The 20,973-nt window shown below is 33.1% G+C and overlaps 4 protein-coding genes and 1 pseudogene across 5 annotated transcripts; 1 reads left to right on the forward strand and 4 right to left on the reverse strand.

Annotated features, from left to right (window-relative positions):
• The first annotated feature begins 336 nt into the window (after positions 1-336).
• LOC125422857 (uncharacterized) lies at positions 337-2,836 on the forward strand (annotated as a pseudogene).
• Positions 2,837-3,937: 1,101 nt separating this feature from the next.
• On the reverse strand, positions 3,938-6,977 carry LOC107419929 (enhancer of rudimentary homolog). 2 transcript variants are annotated; one of them, XM_016028768.4, is made up of 4 exons: positions 6,826-6,977; positions 5,946-6,039; positions 4,807-4,927; positions 3,938-4,391 (listed from the first exon to the last, which is right to left on the reverse strand). In XM_016028768.4, the coding sequence occupies exons 1-4, from the start codon at positions 6,826-6,828 to the stop codon at positions 4,301-4,303; spliced, it is 309 nt and encodes a 102-aa protein (XP_015884254.1). In that variant the 5' UTR covers positions 6,829-6,977; the 3' UTR covers positions 3,938-4,300. The 2 variants fall into 2 exon arrangements, with proteins under 2 accessions (XP_015884254.1, XP_048332051.1); XM_048476094.2 differs by lacking the exon at positions 5,946-6,039 and having other exon boundaries at positions 6,826-6,913.
• Positions 6,978-9,549: 2,572 nt separating this feature from the next.
• LOC107419875 (probable folate-biopterin transporter 6) lies at positions 9,550-13,243 on the reverse strand. Its single transcript, XM_025074691.3, has 4 exons — positions 12,076-13,243; positions 11,616-11,717; positions 10,416-10,586; positions 9,550-10,291 (listed from the first exon to the last, which is right to left on the reverse strand). The coding sequence occupies exons 1-4, from the start codon at positions 12,766-12,768 to the stop codon at positions 9,689-9,691; spliced, it is 1,569 nt and encodes a 522-aa protein (XP_024930459.3). The 5' UTR covers positions 12,769-13,243; the 3' UTR covers positions 9,550-9,688.
• Positions 13,244-13,456: 213 nt separating this feature from the next.
• Positions 13,457-16,819, reverse strand: LOC107407006 (proline--tRNA ligase, cytoplasmic). Its single transcript, XM_048476383.2, is given in 3 exon segments — positions 13,457-14,050; positions 14,052-14,248; positions 14,251-16,819. Coding segments are annotated over 3 exon segments (726 nt in total). The 5' UTR covers positions 14,405-16,819; the 3' UTR covers positions 13,457-13,675.
• A 136-nt stretch (positions 16,820-16,955) lies between these two features.
• LOC107407004 (phospholipid hydroperoxide glutathione peroxidase 1, chloroplastic) lies at positions 16,956-20,269 on the reverse strand. The gene is made up of 6 exons (XM_016014220.4): positions 19,739-20,269; positions 19,243-19,319; positions 19,002-19,063; positions 18,716-18,834; positions 18,478-18,645; positions 16,956-17,232 (listed from the first exon to the last, which is right to left on the reverse strand). The coding sequence occupies exons 1-6, from the start codon at positions 20,006-20,008 to the stop codon at positions 17,203-17,205; spliced, it is 726 nt and encodes a 241-aa protein (XP_015869706.2). The 5' UTR covers positions 20,009-20,269; the 3' UTR covers positions 16,956-17,202.
• Positions 20,270-20,973: the final 704 nt, after the last annotated feature.

Raw genomic sequence — 20,973 nt, forward strand, 5'->3', positions numbered from 1 at the left:
GGTGAGTTTATCTTCTGCTGCATCCTTCCTCTGTTTCATCGATCTGCCATCATCACCTGGTAAATATGGTGTCTCGTTTACAGTCCAAAAACCTCCATAAATCTAGATATGAGAAATAAGTTTTTTGCTTTGTCATAGGCATTTTGTTCAATTTACATCGATATTGCTGGTCTTAGTCTCTTGTTAATCTGCTGCAAAAGTTCAAAAAGAAAACTTAAAAATGATTATAAAAGATTTTAACTTAGTCTTCGAACAAATTTGTATAAAGATTGCAACTTATTCATACTAAAAAAATACTAAAATGACATATGAAAGTAGCTTTTGAATTAAACATGAACAATTCTTGTTGCGAAGCTTGTTTCTGGATCACTGGCATATGATGATATATGGTTTGGTGGTAGGACAAGGAACCCTTGGAACATTGAGGAATTCTCTACAGGTTCATCAGCTGGACCAGCTGCCTGTACTTCTGCTGGTATCATTTTCAGCTGTTTAGAATTTTATCTTTCTAGATTTCAAAAATATTTTCATGGTGTTTAATAAATTATGAAAAAATATACTTAAGCTATCAGGAGACCCTCTTAACATGGACAGAAAAATAATCATTAGCAGGAGTTAATGAGGTCAAAAGCACAAGACTATTTTAAACAACCAAGTTCTAATGCAATGTTGAGTTTACTGATAATGCTGAAAGTTCTGAGTTTATAGTGGAAATTCCCAACCACGTATAAAGAAGTTGAGCTTTAAATATTACGCTCACTTCTTAGTACCTTTGCTAAACCCACAATTGATTAAGGTACAACACATTCCACGTGACTCTTAAGGAGTATTCATTGACTTATTAGAGAAATGTTGACAGGTATGGTTCCATTTGCAATTGGATCAGAAACAGTTGGCTCGATGACTCTGCCTGCCGCTCGCTGTGGCGTGACAGCATTGTGCCCAACATTTGGCATTGTTGGTCGAGCCGGTGTGATGAGTGTATCCTTTCTGCAGAAGTGCAACAGATTGTGCAATTATTCTGGATGCTATTAGGGGAAAAGATCCAGATGATCTTTCATCAAAAGACATTTCCCTTGATGATCCATTCTCGATTGACATTACAAAACTTAGTGTTGGTTATCTTGATGATGCTGATATGGAGGTAATAATTCTTTTTTTTTTTTTTTAAATCCAAGATATATTATTTTTCTGTTACTCCACTATGTGGATCTCAAAAATATACTAATTCGGAAATACATTCCAGGTTGTACATGTTCTTGCATCAAAAGGTGTTAAGATGGTCCCTTTCGAGCTGAAGTATGCGGTTGACTCTGTTCAAGGCATTGTGAACTTTACTATGGACGTTGATATGTTGGCTCATTTTGATGAGTGGCAGCGGTTGGGACAGGATGATGATTATGAAAGCCAAGATCAATGGCCTACTGAACTGCGACGTGCCTGTGTATTCCCAGCAGTAGACTATGTGCAGGTTTTTTTAATGTCTACTTTTTAATCAGCTTTTAGTGTTTAGGAGCTTATTTTTTGAAAATTGCTTTCTAATTGATTCACGTAAGTCTCTTCTCATGTTTTATCATATAAACATGTTAAAAATATTGGATAACTTTCATGACAGTGGATTTTCTCTGCATATGCTTACAGTTTGAAACTAAAGACATTTTTCTGTTAATAGTTTCATATTTGGCTTAAATATCAAATATATTAAGTATATGTTCGTGTAAACTTTATATACTATATACATGCATATTCATTTTTTAACAGCTTAATCTTTTGGTAACAATGGTAAATTCTAACTGTTTTTTGGGTTTTGATGTACAGTTTAAGTTTTTGGAATTGATGACAATCTGAAAAAAATGAAACTAAGTTAGACTTAAAAAGAGAAAAAGAAACTAATTGAGGCTGGTTATTAGAAGTTGAATCCAAAATTGTATTCCATGATGTGTAGATGGTTTGAAAAGTTACATAACGAGGTGTAGAAGAAGGGAGAAGAGAACTTGAAATTTCAATTACAACATATGGGGGTTCATATTTGACAGGTTTTCTGTTATAGGTTGAATTTATGATTATTACTTCTTGAACCATTTGCAACACCTAAAACAGGCACAGCGATCTCGAGGAAAGTTGATTCAAGAGGTTAGAGAGAGTTTTACTGTCGATGCATTGATTGGCAGTGCAACTGATTGGGAAAGAGTTTGCATGGGAAATCTTGTTGGCTTGCCTGTGATTGTTGTACCAACAGCATTTACCAACATATCTAATCCACCTTCTACTGACTGTCTACGAAGAACTGCTGTCACCACTGGCATTTATGCTCCTCCTTACCAAGACAGCATTGTAAGCTTAATTCTGCCCAAAAAGAAAAAAAAAAAAAAAAAAAAAAGAAAGAAAGAAAGACAACTTGATTTTCAATTCCAACTCAACTAATACCATCTTTTTCATATGCAGGTTCTTGCATTGGCAATGGCTTACCAATCAGTCACTGATCACCATAGGCAGCGACCACCTGTTGATGATCTTGGTCTGAATGATTCCATCCCGAACCCGCCCACAGTTACCTACCCTCCAAGGCTGTTGCATCTTTAAAGAAATGTATCTGCATGCTCAGCACTTCTTACAACAGCTCCACCATTGTTTTAACGAGTAATCAGTCATATGAATGTATTAGTACCACCATTAAAGAGATGTGTGTTGCAGCATAGGACAATTCATAATGCTTTATTAGCTTAGTGTTGAAACTGATTTTGGTAGCTGATAGTGCAGAATGCTTTTATTTAATCACCTTAAATGTATGAATTTTATTATCACAACTGAATTTCAAGATTAAAATTTTCCTTTCTTGTAAGTTTGCCATGAAAAACAACAGAAAATATTGAGTCAGAGCAATGGTTTGTCCTTTAAGATTGTCTATGATATATATTTTTTTTGGGTAAATAGATTGTCTTTGATTTGGGGCATTAAAATTCTATGTTTTTCCAATGAAAATAAATTCATCACCATCTGCTCTTCTCTTTTCCTCAATAAAATATCAGTTCAACTCTTTTGAAGAAAACACTTGAATTAGTTAATGAATTTTCATATCTTTTAATCCAAAGGAACTGAAGAACTTGGTGCATCACCAAAAAACCTGAATTATTTTATTTAATTTTATGTTGTGCATGTATATGTCTGGCTAGAACCAATAATCAATTTCATTGATCAATTCAGACCCAGAGAGATTAAAAAAAAAAAAAAAAAAGTTTTCCCCCAACAACTAATGTTGAATCAGTGTGATCAATCAGTATATATAACAAAATAAATACTATAATTATAAAATAATCGATCCTGTACCAAACATGGGCCAACTAGTCCAACATTCAGTCCAGAACTATACCAAACACAGTACTGCACTATTCGATCCTGTCCGATCCTGTCCGATCCGAACCTATCCTGTCCGATCCCGTCCGATCCGGACCTATCCTGTGTACCAAACGCCCCCTGACTGTGACCTTGTATTTGGCGGCGGCCAAAATACCCTAACACATGTAATTATTTTTTTGTAAATAATTTATTAAATCGATCAAATATTTATTATGTATGAAGTATATTTTTTTACTTATTATCATTAAGCCAGTCGAATAATACTTTAATGAAGTTATCCAATTTTATTTTTAGAAAACTAGATCATCATTTCAAATTATTTTCTGTCCAAAAAAATAAAATAACTAATTTACAAAATATAACCACTTATACTTTTAACTATAAATTAAAGTTAATTTTAACTATAAACTAAAGATAAATTTTTTTTAAAATTGAAAATCATTTGCTATTACTGATCCCCCATGCAATTTTGTATGAATCAACAATTATGTTAATGAGCATAACATTATTTCACAAACCAAAGACGTATGGGAGGTGATCCCTACTACAAGGCAGGGCAAGAAAATGCAAGCAGTTGAAATACCAAATGCAAAGTGAATTTACATATAATCTTAGTAAACGTCAACTCCATTCATCTCACGACAAACAGTAAAATTTAAAAGACAAAAAATACAGTAAATTACAGTGCATATTTCAATACAAACCCAACCTTTCTAAACTAAGTAGTAGCTTTCCACCTGAAAATTAGTATGGAAGCACGGATAACTTGTACATATGTGCAGAGACAGAATACAATTTTCAGTCTAAGCACAACCTCAGAAGTAAATCCCACATTGTTTCAAATTATACACTTCAAGCCTTTTTCCCTCTATTATATGTAATTCATGTCTAGAAATATTGTTGGGCAGTCATTAGATAACAAAGTTGCCGCATCACACTTCACTTAATGCGCCAATTTCTTCAGGTGTTGGAAGGTCCGCTGTTTAATCCACTGTCGGTCACATGGCAAGTATGCTTGAATCCCATGGTCGTAACTGTAAGCCAGAACCAGACAACAAAAATATATCAGCTATCACATCAGGGAAGGTAAAACCCCCATACGGCCTCGTAGCCTGGTAGTAAGGGGAGGGAAAAAAAAAAAAAAAAAGACATCTGAAATTCAGTTTCCAAGTGAAAATAGAATATTTGCTGCTACGCCTAAACAATGCTCGGAGATAAAGCAGAAACAAAAACTTAAAAATAAAAAATAAAAAAATAAGGGTAGGATAATCTCAAGGACATAGCAAAGAAAGCCAGGCAGCTGGTTATTCCAAAAAATCGATATCAAAATCTTTTTCAACAATCGAGGAGCATGGATATAGCTATTAAGTCGCAAAAATTGTTAAGACACAAGGTTTTTAAGCGATCTGCAATGCCTCAAGAAAAAGAAAGGGAGAGAGAAAGAGATACACTAGAGCACTCATGTCTGTAAGGCCATCAATGAAATTGTAGAGATCTGCAATGTCATAAGTGATGTTTCTACTTGCTGGATTTAACTCCTTCAGCTTTCTCTCATATAGTCCGCATATACCTGTACAAGCACAACAGCATATCATTATACAATGCAAAGAAGAAATTAGGTTTTGATCCAGAGTATAATTTGGGAGCAATTTAACTCAAATCAAATCACTCACACTTCATATCACCCCCATCCTCTACAAATATAAACAAGTACACAACCGTTAGATCAGAGGAACAGAAACAAATAACAGGGAAGAAAAAGAGGGCAGCAGGGAGGGGAAATCGCTTCTGAACTTCCTCTGTACAGATTTAAATCAGACAATGCTAATGCAGTATTTACATATGGTGATCTGTAGACAGATGAGAACAAAGGATTTTTGACAGGGCAGGGACTGAACCAGAGTTGTCCAGACAAAGATTCTACAACTAGTATGGCTAGTTTATTTTAGTGATCTCAGCCTTCTTACAATACAAGGTCATGAAATTTGATAGAGCTCAGTCTTATCTTTTCCTATAGTTCTTCCTTATCCTCTAAGAAGATTATTGGATAACTTTAATTCTGAGTGTGTACCATTGTCCAGCAAATTCAACCTACAAGCTGAAATAGCCCATCCACACGGTGGCAAAGATTATTGTAATCCAACAGATCATTTTTAACAGAAATGCAATCTAACAAATTGCCTACTTTTCTCCACTAAAAATTTCCACATCCAAAAATCCCAAAATCATCCTTCAATCCATTTCCATTAACACACCAATAACTCAGATGACATTCATCTATGACTTACATTTGTCCAGGTACAGATCTCGCTTATGAAAATGACCACTTAGCCTTCAACTAAATGGGAGAAGAAACTTAAACAGAACGAAGGAGATAAAATAAGTCATCAAATTCAGGAGAAAATTCATAAACCATATCCCATACTGTAACAAATTGTAGGAAGCAAAATGCAATATCTAGTTTCTTCCAACATCAGCTTGTGACAACCTACTACAAACTTTTAACAAGTTAAAGAACCATTGAGTCAATATATACAGAATATGATGATAATGCTGTATTAACAACAATATCAATACATAAAACATACCATCCATAGCTTGACTTATCGATTCATAATCCATAAATGTTCTAGTAGCTCTGTTCTGAGAAGTTTGCATGAGAATGATAGTATGCTTGTTAGCCTACATATGAGGACAACCAAATTTTAACATCCCAATAAGACAAAATCAAGTGAATCCAACCAGTATCTTGTAAACAATTGAGTAGGAGAATAGAAGCATTTGCTTAGAAAAATTCAGTTTTGGCACAAAACTTGAACACTTAGTGTACGGAAAATATATAACACAAGTTCATATACATATATATATTTTTACATATAAAATTTGCACTTAAGTCAAAGTGAAGTTATCTACCATAAGATAGTAAGTGAAGACTTATAAAATAATTAGAAAAAACTTCTCCTTTGTGGCACGAAACAATGTACTATCTCATCCAGAAATTTAAATAAGAAAAAAAATTATAAAAAAAAAAAAAGCTAAAAACCACCCACAAATTAAAAGGCGAAGTATTTCAGTATGAGAAAATTTGAGCTTATTTTCTACACCGTTTTTCATTAGAAACAGAACGAAAAACTAAACTACCATGTAAGCCCAATTAAATATATTTTTTTTCAATCCTGTATTAACAAATTAAAAACAAAGCAAAATGATTTGAAGTAGCAAACAATAAAGTAATTTTTCTGATTCGAAAGGGGAACCAAACAGGGCCATGAAAAACAAAAAAGGGAAGATTTTCACCCACCAAAAAACCCTAATTTTTTTTGCATGGAGGTGAACCCTAATACATTGGGAAAAATCTTAGAAAATTGCAAACGGAAAAATGAGATTCGTTCTATTTACTAAAAATCTGATATGAAAAAAGATTTTGAAAAATATAAAGACAATGAAAAGAGGAAAAGAAAATGTTACCATGTGGAATGGTGAAGACCAAAAGCTCACACGACAGGAAGCTAATGGTTCCGTTGCAGCGACGCGAACACATCTTAAAGAGAGAGTTTGAGGGAGAGAGAGAAATGAAAGACGAAGACTTTGGTAAAGGCCATTGACTTGGGGCCACGTCAGACGCGAAGGGCAAGATGGACAATTTCTCTTTCTTTTTTATTTTCTGATGGAATAAAATGGACTATTGGAATGCAGAGCCACCCTCCACTTGTCAAAGGATAGAGAAGCATCCAAACCATTTAAAAAAAAAAAAAGGCATAGAAACCTTTATGTTTTCTTTTTGAACAAATTTACTTAATTTATAAATTATTCGAAATTCTCTCGCATTTGGTGCGATTTAAACATATGTTTTCATGTGCACAGATAAGATACTCAATTATTCCGTTTCGTCTAAAACCTGTATATTTTGATAAATAATTTTTTTTTCTCTTTTATATTGCAAATAAATTAAATTTTTTATCTCATATAATTTGAACTCATATTTTTAAAAACATAAATAAAAATAAATATAGATAAAAATGTCTCATTTCTTCTCGACTAAGTAAATTCTGACACTTCCTTACTTTTTCTTTTTCTTTTTTTTTTTTAATATTCCTTACTTTTTGCTTTTGGTTTTTTTAAGTCATTCCTTCCTTTTTCTTTGAAATGACTTTTTAAACACTGGGGCTTAATTTTACTTGTAGAAATTATAAATTCAATTCATTTCCTAAAAATAATAAACATTTTAAAATTAAGTATTTTTAATTTATAGAATTTTATAATTAAATTTTTAATTTTCAAAAGTATCCATTTAAATTTTTAATTTTAAAATTTATAAAAAATTAGTCAAATTCTTATTTTAGTCAAACACATTAATAATATTTATATTTTTTTATTGGTCAACATTTTAATATCTTTTATCACAATTTTTGGTGCAAATTTCTGCATATAATTGTTATGAATTTGTTTGGTCACAACTAGAAATTCAACCAATTTATAATAAATTTAAAAATTAAAAATATTAATAGTTATTTTTAACGTTGAAAGTTTTAGTCGTATAACTCTGCAATTTAATATTAATAAAGTACAATTGATCCAAAATATTAATGAGATATTTTATAATTAAAATTTTTAATTTTCAAAAATACCCATTTAAATTTTTAATTTTAAAATTTATTATAAATTAGTCCAAATCTAATTTTAGTCAAACACATTGATAATATTTATATTTTTTTCATTAATCAACATTTTAATATCTTTTCTCACAATTTTGGATGCAAATTTCTGCATATAATTGTTATGAATTTATTTGGTCAAAACTATAAATTCAAGCAATTTATAATAAATTTAAAAATTAAAAATATTAATAGTTACATTTTGAAGTTGAAGGTTTTAGTGTATATCTATGCAATTTAATATTAACAAAGTACAATTGATCCAAAATATTAATGAGATTGCCTAAAATTAAGTTTTAATGATGAGAGATGGAAACTAAAAGTGATCAAAATAAATTAAAAATAAAATACAAAATACAGAATCATTTTTATAAAACATTGAAATTAATGTTACAAAACAAGATAGTTTACTATTTAAGCTAAAAAAAAAAAAAAAAAAAACAAGGTAGTTTACTAAACGTGAATAACATTTCTCGTATTCTATACATATTAACCAATTGTGTGTGCAGTCGCAAATAGCAAAATACCGTTCATTTTGCAAATATAATCAAATGGTAACTTTTATTTAAATCTTTTTAATTTTGTTATAATTATATTTATGATATTTAATTATAAAAATTAATTGAAAAAATTGGTAAAAGAATTCTAAATATATTTTTTTATAAACATGGTTTTAATTGTAATAAAGACAAAAATGAAGAAATTTAGATGAAATTTTCCCCTGGCTGAACTCCCACTGTTTCTTTCAGCAATTTCTTGGAATGAATTTTGAAACTTCTTTGCTTTTTCTTTGAAATAACTTTTCAATAGCTGGGCTTAAGTTTGCGTGGAGAAATTATAAATTCATTTCACTTTAAAGGAATTAAAAAATAATAATAATACGGTTGGACAAGTTTATGTACTAAAAGCTGAGTTTAAAAATAAATTTTTAAATACTTCTATTTCTTTTTTATAAACATTATGATCATTTAACTTCAAAATTATTTTTGAGTCGTACAGATATTTATGTTTGTTCTTATTCCTTAAAGATAAAAGATTGAAATAACTAGTAGTGTTGAAATCTCCTTTCAAAAAAGTATATGGTATCTCTTGAGAATAATAATAATAATGAAAAGATGACTTTTACCCAAAAAAATAAAATAATAATAATAATAATAATAAAAAGACGACAATAACAACACTAATTGACTAAACATTTATTATGCCATGTGTACTACATGTCGTTTGACAAAAAAAAAAAGGGGGCCGCTTTTTAAAGTCCCAAAACATCTCTACATAAAATTTATTTAGTTTTTTTTTTTTTTTTTTTTTTTTTGGCTATGCTGCATAGAATTGTTTTTTTTTTTTTTTGGAAAAATGAAATTGGTTGTTAAGAGTATTAGAATGTCAGTCTACATAAAATTAGGTGTTAGAATATTACAATGATAAAAGATGGAAATTCAAAAAGAACAAGATATAAATAATTTTTTCAGCCAAAAAAAAAAAAAAAAGATAAAAAGAATTTTTTTTATAAAAATAAAATAAAAAGAATTGGGAATTATTTTTATAAAACTGAAATTAATGTTAGAAAACAAGGTAGTTTACGAAACAAGAACAACATATCACATATTCTGTACACATTGAGTTGTATGCGGCGGTGACAAATAGCAAAATGTTGTTCACTTTGCACAATCTAATTAAACTCTCACCGTCTCTTTCTTCGGAACAAGTTCCAAGCTCTCATGGTCTTCTTCTTCATCCACTGCAGATGTACTATTTGTCAAAAGGTCCGAAGGAACCAAAACCTCGGATTGATCCGCTGTGGGAACCAAAAATATCAAACACAGCGTAGAAAACCTCAAAACATTTCTTATGAAAACAACCAACCACAAGTTCGAGAAGTCACTCCTCGTAACACGCAGCAAATGAAGAAGCATTCCTCCACCCCATTTGGCGGACAACGCACCCAAGCTGTCGATGCACATAAGCAGAGCAAAGAATGTCCCTTCAATGCCAAGAGGGCAAAGCCTTGTGCTCAGTACGATCATGGGCATCCATCTAAGTCTGCTTACGATCCGAGAAACGCATTCCTCCATGATAACGAAGAAGGAATCGGGGATTCCAAGACCCAAATTCCATCTAAAGATGAAGATGAGATCGAGCATTCCAGAGATGGAGTATAGAAGTTGAGAGAAGAAGATTAAGGTTCTGAAAGGGTAGTCTTTAAGGGTCTTGTGGTAGATTAGAACCCCTACTATGGAAGCCATTGCACCAATTGCATAAATTATACCCATAAACTCCTGTTTCTCACAGAGAATAAGATAGAATTAAGGTTGGCATGTATTGAGGAATGAAGATACATACATAGTAATGGGTGTTTTGCAAAATTTTGTAGATTGTAGTGTGAGAGGTAGAGAAAGAGACCTGAGAGAATGCAGGACCTGCTTTTGGGTCGGTGTACCAATAAAACATGCCTTCATGAGTACTTAAACTAAGAGCCAAAGATAGGTACATGTAGAGTGATGGCTTCCAAACTTGTGGGAATTTTATTGTTTTGTACATGCCCTTCACTGCCACTACTACTTTTCCCACTGCCTGCAATTTCACAAAGCCATACATACAAACATAAAACATTCATTATTTGTGAAACGAACTTAAATAATCCTTCATATACTTTGTGAGATAATTAAGCTTATACATTCTTTTTTCTTTTCTTTTTTTGTGAGTATTAAGTATCTGCATTTTAATTTGGGCGCACTAGGTACTTCAAGAATAGCTATATTCTTCTTCAACAAAAAACAAATAAATAAATAAATAGAAAAAGAATGAACGACATAGTGAGACATCTCTGGTCCGTTTGACATAGCTGATGAAAATAGAATTTTAATCTATAGAACTTTATATAATAGATATTTTTGAAAAAATTTTTTTATTAAAAAACTAATAAATTTTGGTTGTAAATAAAAAAAACGCATTAAATGCTTATTACATTTACATATGAGATAAAAAAGAAGAATTTTTTTAGAAAAATTTAAAATTTGAACTTTTTTAAAACAGTTTTAAAAAATTTATATTTTGATCAATAAGTACTTATTAATTATTAATTTTTATTAAATATTTTTATTTTTTAATAAAAAAAATTTTAATCTTCCAATAAAGCTTTTAAATAAAAAAAAATCCTGCGAAATAGAAATTTGAGCTGCTAAACCACTAGGACGTGTCAAGTATGCATATACATCCATTTATATAATCCAGAAAACAATTTCTTATTTCTTATTGCTACACTTATCATAGAGGAGACCCGTTTTATTCGTATTATAATAATATTGTTAATCAAGCAAAACCAAAAATCCATGCCCACGATGCACGTGATCTTTGGTTGACTTCAAATTCAATGTTGACATGACACATGACACAAGCATAATTTTTTTTTATATATATATATTTTTTGTTTTTGGGTAGGTGCTTAATTTTATTTATTTATTTTTTTTCCTTACCATATAATTATACATTGTAGGCGGTGTGTGCAACTTCCTCGAAAAATTACATAAATTACGGAGAGAATTAAAAGCAATGAAACATCAAAAAAATAAAAATAAAAAAGGTAAGGGGAAAATTTCGTACCCGCTTTTTCTGTGAAGGAAGGCGGGTGGTTCTTTCTTCATATATCATAAAGCCCAGAACAGTCACCAACACTGGTGGGATTGCCAAAACACCCAAGGCACCCTACATAACCAATCAGAAAACTTTAAGGAAAAAAAAAATTAAGTACAATTACTTGGAAGAGAAGGAAGCGTGTGTTCTCTGCTCATGTAGAGCTTATAATTATATGTATTTATAAGGGGGTTGGAAAAATTGTATGTTTAGAAACCTTGTAAAATCAAAAATGTATAAGGTGATTTGGAAGAAGCACTAAAGAAAACACAAATAAGTAAAAGCGCGGAATAAAATAATATCAGGAAGTGAAAGACTTCTTAGTCCAAATTCCCAAAACGGGTTCGGGTGGACGGCTTGCAAGAAAAAGACCGGGTCAAAGAGGAGGGAAAAGACAAAGATGAAAAAGACAGAAATGTGGGCCGGGTACCTGGGCACCCAGATGGTGAACAAAAAACCCGCTGGTGGAGTATCCGACCAAAGCTCCGGCCGACGAGCAAAAAGCACACAGACTCTGCAAGTCCGACGCCAAAGAACGGATCTCGATGCTATTCTTAGCAATACACGCATCGATTGTCACGTCTGCGATTGCCATAGCCGCCGTCGCACCGACCAAGAAAATCAACGCCGTCACGGCAGACAAATTCCCGTTCAGAGCAACCATCAGCGACGAGGCCACACCAAGAACACCGGCGAGAACAAAATACGGCCGCCGCCGATACCCTTTGACAGGGAAAACATCGGTGAGGATACCCCAGACGGGTTTCATGACCCAAGGAATGTAGTACAAGCCGATGTAGAGCTGGACGACGGAGGGTTGGACTTTCTGAACGTCTTTCCAGTAATAGTCGGTGACTACTTTGAAGAAAGATCCAGAAAAGCCTTGACTGAGTCCGTAAACGAGGACCACACCGAAGATGAAACTTGGGTTTATTTGGGAGGAGAGCATTTGTAGCCACTGGATGGGTTGGAGGAGTATTGAAAAAGGGTCGGTGGTTTGGGGTGAATGGTGATGGTGGTGGTCATCGTCATCGGTATGTTTTCGAGCAAGCTGGTGGTCATGGTCATCGGAATGTTCTTGAGCAAGGTGGTGGGTTTCGTCGGTTTGACTTGTTGGATCCATTTTTTGGATCTAGTTTCTGGGGACAAGAGAGATTTTAAGGTAACAATTAAATGGAAACGAAAAGAATATATATTTCAACGTCTCCGTGTATTCATTTTTGAATCTTCTTCAGACAGAAAAATTTCTATATGTTTTTCTGAAAATATTTTTTTTCCGGCCATGGCAAAAAGCCTGTTCAGATCTTTTGTCTGTGTTTATATGCCGAGCGATTGACCATGAGCATCCTCCATTCCAACTCCCACTTACGCATTTTGAAGCTATCAAATTTTGTCAATGCTTTTATTTAAATAAAATATATTTTTTATTATTTTAAAAGGATAGTTCAGTGTCATATGGCAGGCCCTTGTTCGTCAAAAACAATTAGCTAAGTTCCATTTTATGCAAACGCATGCTGTACTATTTCACTTTATATGGTTATACTGATAACTCATTGGTGATTATTTAAAATATCACTGCACTTTTGTATTCAGACATATATAATAAGTTCTTGGGGAAAAAAAAAAAAAGACATATATAATGAGTTAATGATATTTTACTTTACGGTAATTGCATTGCTAAATTATGTATTGTTTTTCACTTTGCCTTACAAACTCTAAAAACTCTCATATGACTCCGAAATTATCATTTTTCTATTAGTTTGGTACAATTATCAACACCATCTAAAATATGTATGGAATACAACTCCACATGCTTTTAAATAAATATTATTCTTATATAAGAGCGACTAAAAAATTTAGATATTTCAATGCTTAAAAAAAAAAAAATTATATATAAACAAATACTATAATGTGTTCTGACTCAAATAAAGCAAGATATTAATTAATTAGATTGTGAAAATTGGGATTTTCCCCACAGCTCCAAGTGCACGACCCCACATTCTACCATGCTTCAGTTCAGGTTGAGGTCTCTAATAACTCCTGCCCCAATAGGTCCACTTCTTTGCTGGTTTCCCAGATGTACCTTTGGGAAGTTCTGGCTGCTCAAATGGTGTACAGATCAGAGTCTTACATGCTCCCATCTCTCCCTTTGCCCTTGCTTTCACATCCTCCTCGAGCTCCTCCTCATCACACCAAGGAGCAAAGATCAGCTTCCTCTGGCCAAGTGCTTCAATAAATTCATCCCAAGTCCTAACAGTCTGAATGCAAGCATCTCGCTTTTGTTCGGCAGCATCATACAGGCTCTTTTGAATGGTGACCAGCTTTTCCCTTACTTTCTCAACCAAGTTTGCCATTGGTATTTCTGCTCTTTCCGAATTGTCACGGTGAACAACACTTATCGTGTCCATGAGCCAATTCCTTGGATCCAATTTCGATCCTCAGAGGAACACCTTTCATCTCCTAATGCGCGTACTTCCAACCAGGAGAGTAGTTGTCCCTAAAATCAGCCTCGGCACGAATACCTGCTTCATTCAACACCTTCACAGTGGTAGCACAGGCATCAAAAATTGCTTGAGCATCAGCATCTTTGCATGGGATGTGACAACTTGGACAGCAGCTACTTTAGGTGGCAGAACCAAGCCACTATCATCCCCATGAACCATCATCATGACTCCGGTGGTTCGAGTGCTATAGGTCCATGACTTCTGCCACACCATGGTTTTCTCTCCTCTTTCATTCTCAAAATCAATCTCGAACATTCTTTCGAAATTCTGACCCAGGCAATGTGAAGTCGCAGCGTGAATGCCACGGCCGCTATTCAGAATAAACGCCTGGACACTTGTTGTTTAAAGTCCACCAGCAAACTTCTCCAACTCACTCTTGTGGCCCATTACAACAGGAACAGCCAAGTACTCTTCATATACCCGTTTATACAATTCCTATATATCAACAATACCTCTTTATCCGCCTCTAACTTGGTTGCGAAAGCGGTGTGCCCTTATTGCCAAAGAAACTCATGCCTCCTGATGAATGGGATTGGATTGCTGAACTCCCACCGAACCACATTACACCACTGGTTGAATTTCAAAGGAAGATCGCGGTGTCCCCATATCCACTATATATATATATATATATATATATTTTGGCCTGCTGTTATTTTAGGCGTAGTAACATGAATGTCATCAACTTATTTCCGGAAACAAGTCCTAGCCGACCATAACAAGAACAAGATACGTAGATACCACAATATTAATTAATCAATGTATTTATCATTTAGGGCAAAGTTGTTGCAAAACAAAACTGATTTATTTTTGTCAGCAAGACGAAACTACGTTACTTATTATTTTATATAGATATTAAGGTCCAACTCATAATAATAAAAAATAGGGACCAACTCCTCTCAGTCACGCGTAACATAGATGTATACAGCATATTCCAAGTAAAACGTGTTTTAGTCTGCGTGTGCGTGTGACATATATATGTATACATAATAATATAAAAATATTTTTGCGATTGAAAAGCTAGACCCTGTACAGGGTAATAGAGGCTCAATAAGTACCTACCCAAGTTGTACCATAAAAATAAATAAAAGCATAACATGTGGAAAAGCCTATTTAATGCTCATATAATTTTCAAATTTTTATAGTACCCTTATTTATGGCTGTTCATTAAACGCCAACCTACCAAATTCAACCGATCCGACCCAGTAATAAGTGAAACCGATACCATCTAGGCGGGAATGGATGTCGGTTGGCTTTTTTCCAACCCGACTTCATCAAGTTGAGTATCGGGTTATATATTAAAAACTTTGGTATAACCGAACCTGACCCATATATTGTTACTAATTAAAAAGAATATAATTTTTCATCTATCCATTAGTACAAAACAAATAAAATAACCTCAAATTAAAAAAAAAAAAAGTCTCAATCCATTTTGCCCTAAAATTGGTTTTGCTCTTCTTTTCTCAGCCTCCAACCTCTCGTCTCCACTCTCAGCAATTACTTTTCACCCCCAACTATTCTTCTAGCTTTTGAATCCCATCGCCGACCAATTGCACTACTTGTTTCTATCACCACCACAAGCTACAAGTGGTCTCTGTAACACCAAGAATCTGAGTCAGAACTTGAGTTTACTTCACTGCTCATCAGAAAGCCCTTTCAGTTTCACTACTTCTTTTCTTCTTTTGTTAACTTTTCTTTGTTCTTGAGTGAGTAAAAGAACCCTGGTTTGGTTTTTCTATTTCAATATTCAATCGTTAAAAAGAAAAAAAAAATACAATATATCTCTTCTTCGATCTTAAAAAAAATGCAGGATTTAAAAAAATAAATAAAAATATGTAGAATGCTTTTTTAAGGTCTTGCTTGAAACATTAAACTGGCCACACAATTTTTTTTTTAATTCCGAAATTTATAAGAAAAGCATTTTTTTTTTTTTAACCCTCTCTCTACAATTGCTCTATATTATATTTGGATATGACAAAAAAAGTCGTAACATGTAGCTTCAATCTAGTTAATGCCATAGTAATTTGATTTTTTCATAAACTGAAAAGGCCAAAATTAAGAGTCGGACCTATTTGTTTGAATATTTGTTGAAAAATGATCAAAATTCATATGTGGATTTACACCCGACTTAAAAGCTCAGCTCGATCATCCAATCCTACCCTACTATTATTGGATTGGATTGGATTCTATGAACTATTGGGTAGAGTTGGGTTGAATCGAGTACAACAAGCTTAATCAATCCGACCTGATTGAGATCGGTTATTATTTTTCCACCCAACCCAATCCGTGTTCAGCCCGACCCTTATTCAATGCTCTCCATTTTATATTATTTTTTCTTCTTAAAAAAAAAAAAAAAAAGAAAAAAAAGAAAGCCAATGACCAGCATGACCTCACCGGATTTAAATGTTCTCCTATTTTATTCCTATTTCTGGCATGCCTTGGGCATCCCGAATCACAAACAAAGTGTTTGTTTATTTACCCAAAAAAAAAAAAAAATGTTTGTTTCGGCAAGTCGTTACGCTGTTCCCTTTGAAAGAAAAATTGAAAAATATTAGAATGTATGGATCAAGAATCCCAAGACACAGCGTATAAGATGTGACTGAGAAGGAACGAGACAGATGGGTTGGATAAGGCTAGACTCAGCAGCGGAGGATAGTCCAAGCAGCTCCGAGTCTGATTGCTAAAGGAAAACTTTTATAATTAAAATTTTTAAATTAAAACTATAAAAAATGAAGTTAATTATGGGTATTTAGATCATTTAAATATTTTATGAAACAGTATAAACTTCTTTTTGCAATGCAAAAAGAACTTCTCCAAAATAAATCGAAATACATTAAAAAAAAAAAAATTGATACTATTTGTTAAATTACAATTTTATTGGAAAGTAATACTTCTATTTGATAAACTGTAGTGAAACAAAAATATGCATCAGACGTAACAAAGTGGGAAAAACTTCTACCACTGTGCCATATTGACAAATATATATCATAACTCTTTATCCAGAAATTTACATGCATTCACTACATTCACCTTCCCAACCACAGAAACTGTGTTGTTCATGCTGCAAGTAGCTTCTGCATATCCTTCTGGAGGGGGGTAAAAAAATGAATCAGAAAAGCAAAACCCCAGCGGTTTCTTCATAAATTAATGCACATGATGCAATTTGTTTACACTTACAAATGCTAGTCTCTTGAAGATCTCTGACTTGCTTAAAGCAAATTCATCATCAACAATGCTAAACATACTAGTTGGTCTTTCTATCTTAAAATACTACAAGTGTCGTTTATGATTTATAACAAACAAAGTGAGGTCTCAAAGTTTCAGGGCCAATATAGGTTTTGGTAGTGGCATTTATATTTAACTTTTCAGAAATTAAAAGAAAAAACCCTCGACTCACCGGTCCTAAAGAGTTAAAGAATACCCAATTTGCGTTAGAGTTCTACTATTTTTTCTCTTTGCCTAATCCAAAGTACATCAGTTATTGTCCACCCACTACCAATTGAAGGTTAAGAACAACCTTGGAAGTTCAAAATACTTCCAGCCAGATTCTAAGACCACATTTATAGAGAACGTCCGATTTCAACTTCCAAGTAATAGTTCCTGCAGTAAGTCATCCTCTGATAAATGGAATGTATCTCTTTACGGTTGTTAGTCCTGCCCCAGCTTGCTACTACTCTAGTTTGAACCTAATTCCACCTTCAGCTCTCATATACCCAAATCCTAAACCTTGAAGTTGGGAAAAAGGATGAACTTTCATTTCACATTTAAATCTGAAAACCAACAAAATTTCTGTTCCCCATTATGGTTGGCTATCTAAGCTATCAAAACCCAAATGACCAGTAACATCAAAGAATACAGAAGATTAACAATCAATTCATCAAGTGTAATATTAACATAGTGTAACATAGAATTTCAGCCAAAACCATCTTATTCAGTTTTCAAAACTTGTTAATTTGCTAGTTTTACTGCAATGCTCTGATGCATCAGAAACTTTTCTCATAATCTCTGGTAATACTAATTGATTGATAAACCTGTGTCCTTAGCTTTTAATATAGCTAAGACAAGACTCTAGAAAAGCCGTGAATAAGAAACAGGCAGTTTATGATAGATGAAAGATGCAACCAGGTTAACCTCTGAATTTTTAGAATTTAAGCGTATATTTCATATTGTAGCTTTTGTTTTGGGTTTTGCATCAGTGAGATCGTTGTGAAATCTTCACTTCCATAGTCTTCTACTTCCCTTTTGTTTTTTGGTTTGTTCGGATATGCAACAAAATTTTAAGAAACTCTTTTAAAGTTTTGAAACTGAATGGAAAAAAAAGAAAAACATACCTCAATTTGGAAAGGAGACGTTGTTGGCGGGTACCTCTCAACAACTTTACCATTTTTGTCCACCAAAAACTTCTCAAAGTTCCACTTGATTAAGTCACCTAAGAAACCTCCTGCACTTGATTTTAGGAACTGATAAACTGGAGCTGTGCTTGGTCCATTCACATCAACCTGTAGGACATATTTCAATACTTGAAAAACTTATCTCAACTAAACATGTTATGTACACAAGTTAACATACCTTATCAAAAATCGGGAACTCGGCTTTAAACCTTGAACAAGCGAACTGCTTGATTTCTGGGTTTGATCCAGGCTCTTGACCACCAAACTGATTGCAGGGGAAAGCTAGTATCTCAAATCCTGCAACAAAATTGCATAAAGATAGCATATGGTGGATTTATTAGCAAGGCAGGAAAACAAGTTTGTCTTGAGCTCGAAGTTTTAAATCCTAAATTTTGAGGAACATATAAAATGAGAATTTGACTTTAAGTCTTGTACTTTGTTCGCTTCCATACTGGACAGATTACCTTGAGTTTTGTATTTCTCATACAAATGTGATAGTTCTGAGTAATTTGAAGATGTTAAACCACTGAGAATCAAAGAAAATTCAGTTAAACATCTCAAACGTTCAAAGAAAAAGCTTATAGTAAATATAAACTTAAATTCTGATATCTTAAAAAAAAAAAAAAAAAATGAAAAGAGGACAAGGTTGAGTCCTAAACATAAGTATCAAGCGGTGCTTGTCAAGATGAGAAGTGAATAGAATACCATTTCGAAGCAACATTGACAATCAAAAGAACCTTTCCCTTGAATTTGCTAAGAGGAACATCCTTTCCATCAATATCCTATATTGACAATCACCATGCACGAACCCAATAATTAAAAAGCATATTCAAAGATTTCAGCGTCAATTTCGATTCTCCAAAAACATAAACACATCAAAAGGTACAAATTCAGACAGAAATATTAGATTCCAAGTGAAATTCTTGATAATTTTTTCCTTCCTCCACACAACACTCTCAAATGAAGCCAGTGCCAAAACCAAAACGACACAAAATTGAGTTATCAATTTAGTAGCTAAATTCCTTGTTCCTTTTCATACAAACAAAACACTTCGTAACAATTCTTACACACCAAACATTAAGAAACCAAAAGTAATACATAACAAATTTCAGCTTAAAAAATAATAGTAAGGGTAAAGTTTAAAACTTTACTAAATCACTAAACCGAAATCTCTAACGGTCAAAGCGAAAAAAAAAGATACCTTAACATTGAAGTCATACAGTGTCTTCTCCGTGGCTGCTCTTGCATAGATACCAGAAAAAGAAGATCGAGATTTCAAGAAAACCCCAGGAAGGTTTGATGATTGTAAAGAGAACCCGTTACGGAAGAAGATTGATTTGGAGGACCCAAGTGAGGATTTGATTGATGTAGCCATGGACGGCCATAAAGGAGAAGAATTTGGGTTAGCCTTGTTACAGAAAGAAGCATATAAAGGTGCAGAGAAAGTCGTAGAGAAAGGCATGGAAGACATTTGTGTTCGTGTTGCTTAATTATTCCGGCTGATTGTTAAATTTGGGAGTTGCAGAGCTTTTACTGCAAATTTGCATTATAGAGCTTGGAATTTTGCTTTCCAATGAAAAAAAGCAAGGTCGTCTCTCCTCTCTAGTGGCAGGTGTGGTTACACGTGGTGGTCCTGCAGTCTCAATCTTTGTCCTCTCAAACTCACAGCAAAACAATGCTCTTCTAAAAATAAAATTAAAATTAAAAAAGAAAATGCCCTGTCGACATATAATTCAATTTTACTTATATTTAATGTATGTTCAAGACCCCCCAAAAAAAAAAATTATCGGTTATCCGCAGATTGTTTCGAGAGCCAAAACTATATATTATATCATAAAGTAAAACTATGTAGTTTTGTTTTTGTATTTAGAAAAATAAAATAGTGGAGGGTAAGGAAATTGTACTAGAACAAAGCCAAGTTATCTTATCTCCGACTTTGACAATCCGGAAACAAAATGGATAAGAATGCACATGAAATAAAGTTTTTATGTAAAGGCCGAGATCCAAACTATCTTTTGGAGTAGTGTACGAAGATCCTGGTCATTCCAAAACTTTCTAACAATGACAGACCAAAAATCTTCTGAATTTAATTTTAGTCCTTAGCAAAATTAAATAAAATAAAACAGTAATTGTGAAATGGCCGGTGATCAGATGCAAAAAGCCGAGTTTCATTATTTGTTTCATCCAAATCTCAGAGAATTGGACTGGATCCATTCAGCCCAAAGTGTACCCAAATAATTGAGGCCCACTTAATTGTACAGCAATAAATTCCCTTCAAATAATATAAAAATTTTGTCAATAATAAAATAAAAGATCAAATAAGTAAAATAAAAATAAATTAGCTTAAAAAAAATCAAATAATATTTCAGTTATAAGAAAATTCATTTTATGGTATGGTTTTGGAAAGTAAATTTTACAATTAATCCTTATTTTCCA

Source organism: Ziziphus jujuba, chromosome 5 (genome assembly GCF_031755915.1).
Source record: "Ziziphus jujuba cultivar Dongzao chromosome 5, ASM3175591v1".
Taxonomy (NCBI): domain Eukaryota; kingdom Viridiplantae; phylum Streptophyta; class Magnoliopsida; order Rosales; family Rhamnaceae; genus Ziziphus; species Ziziphus jujuba.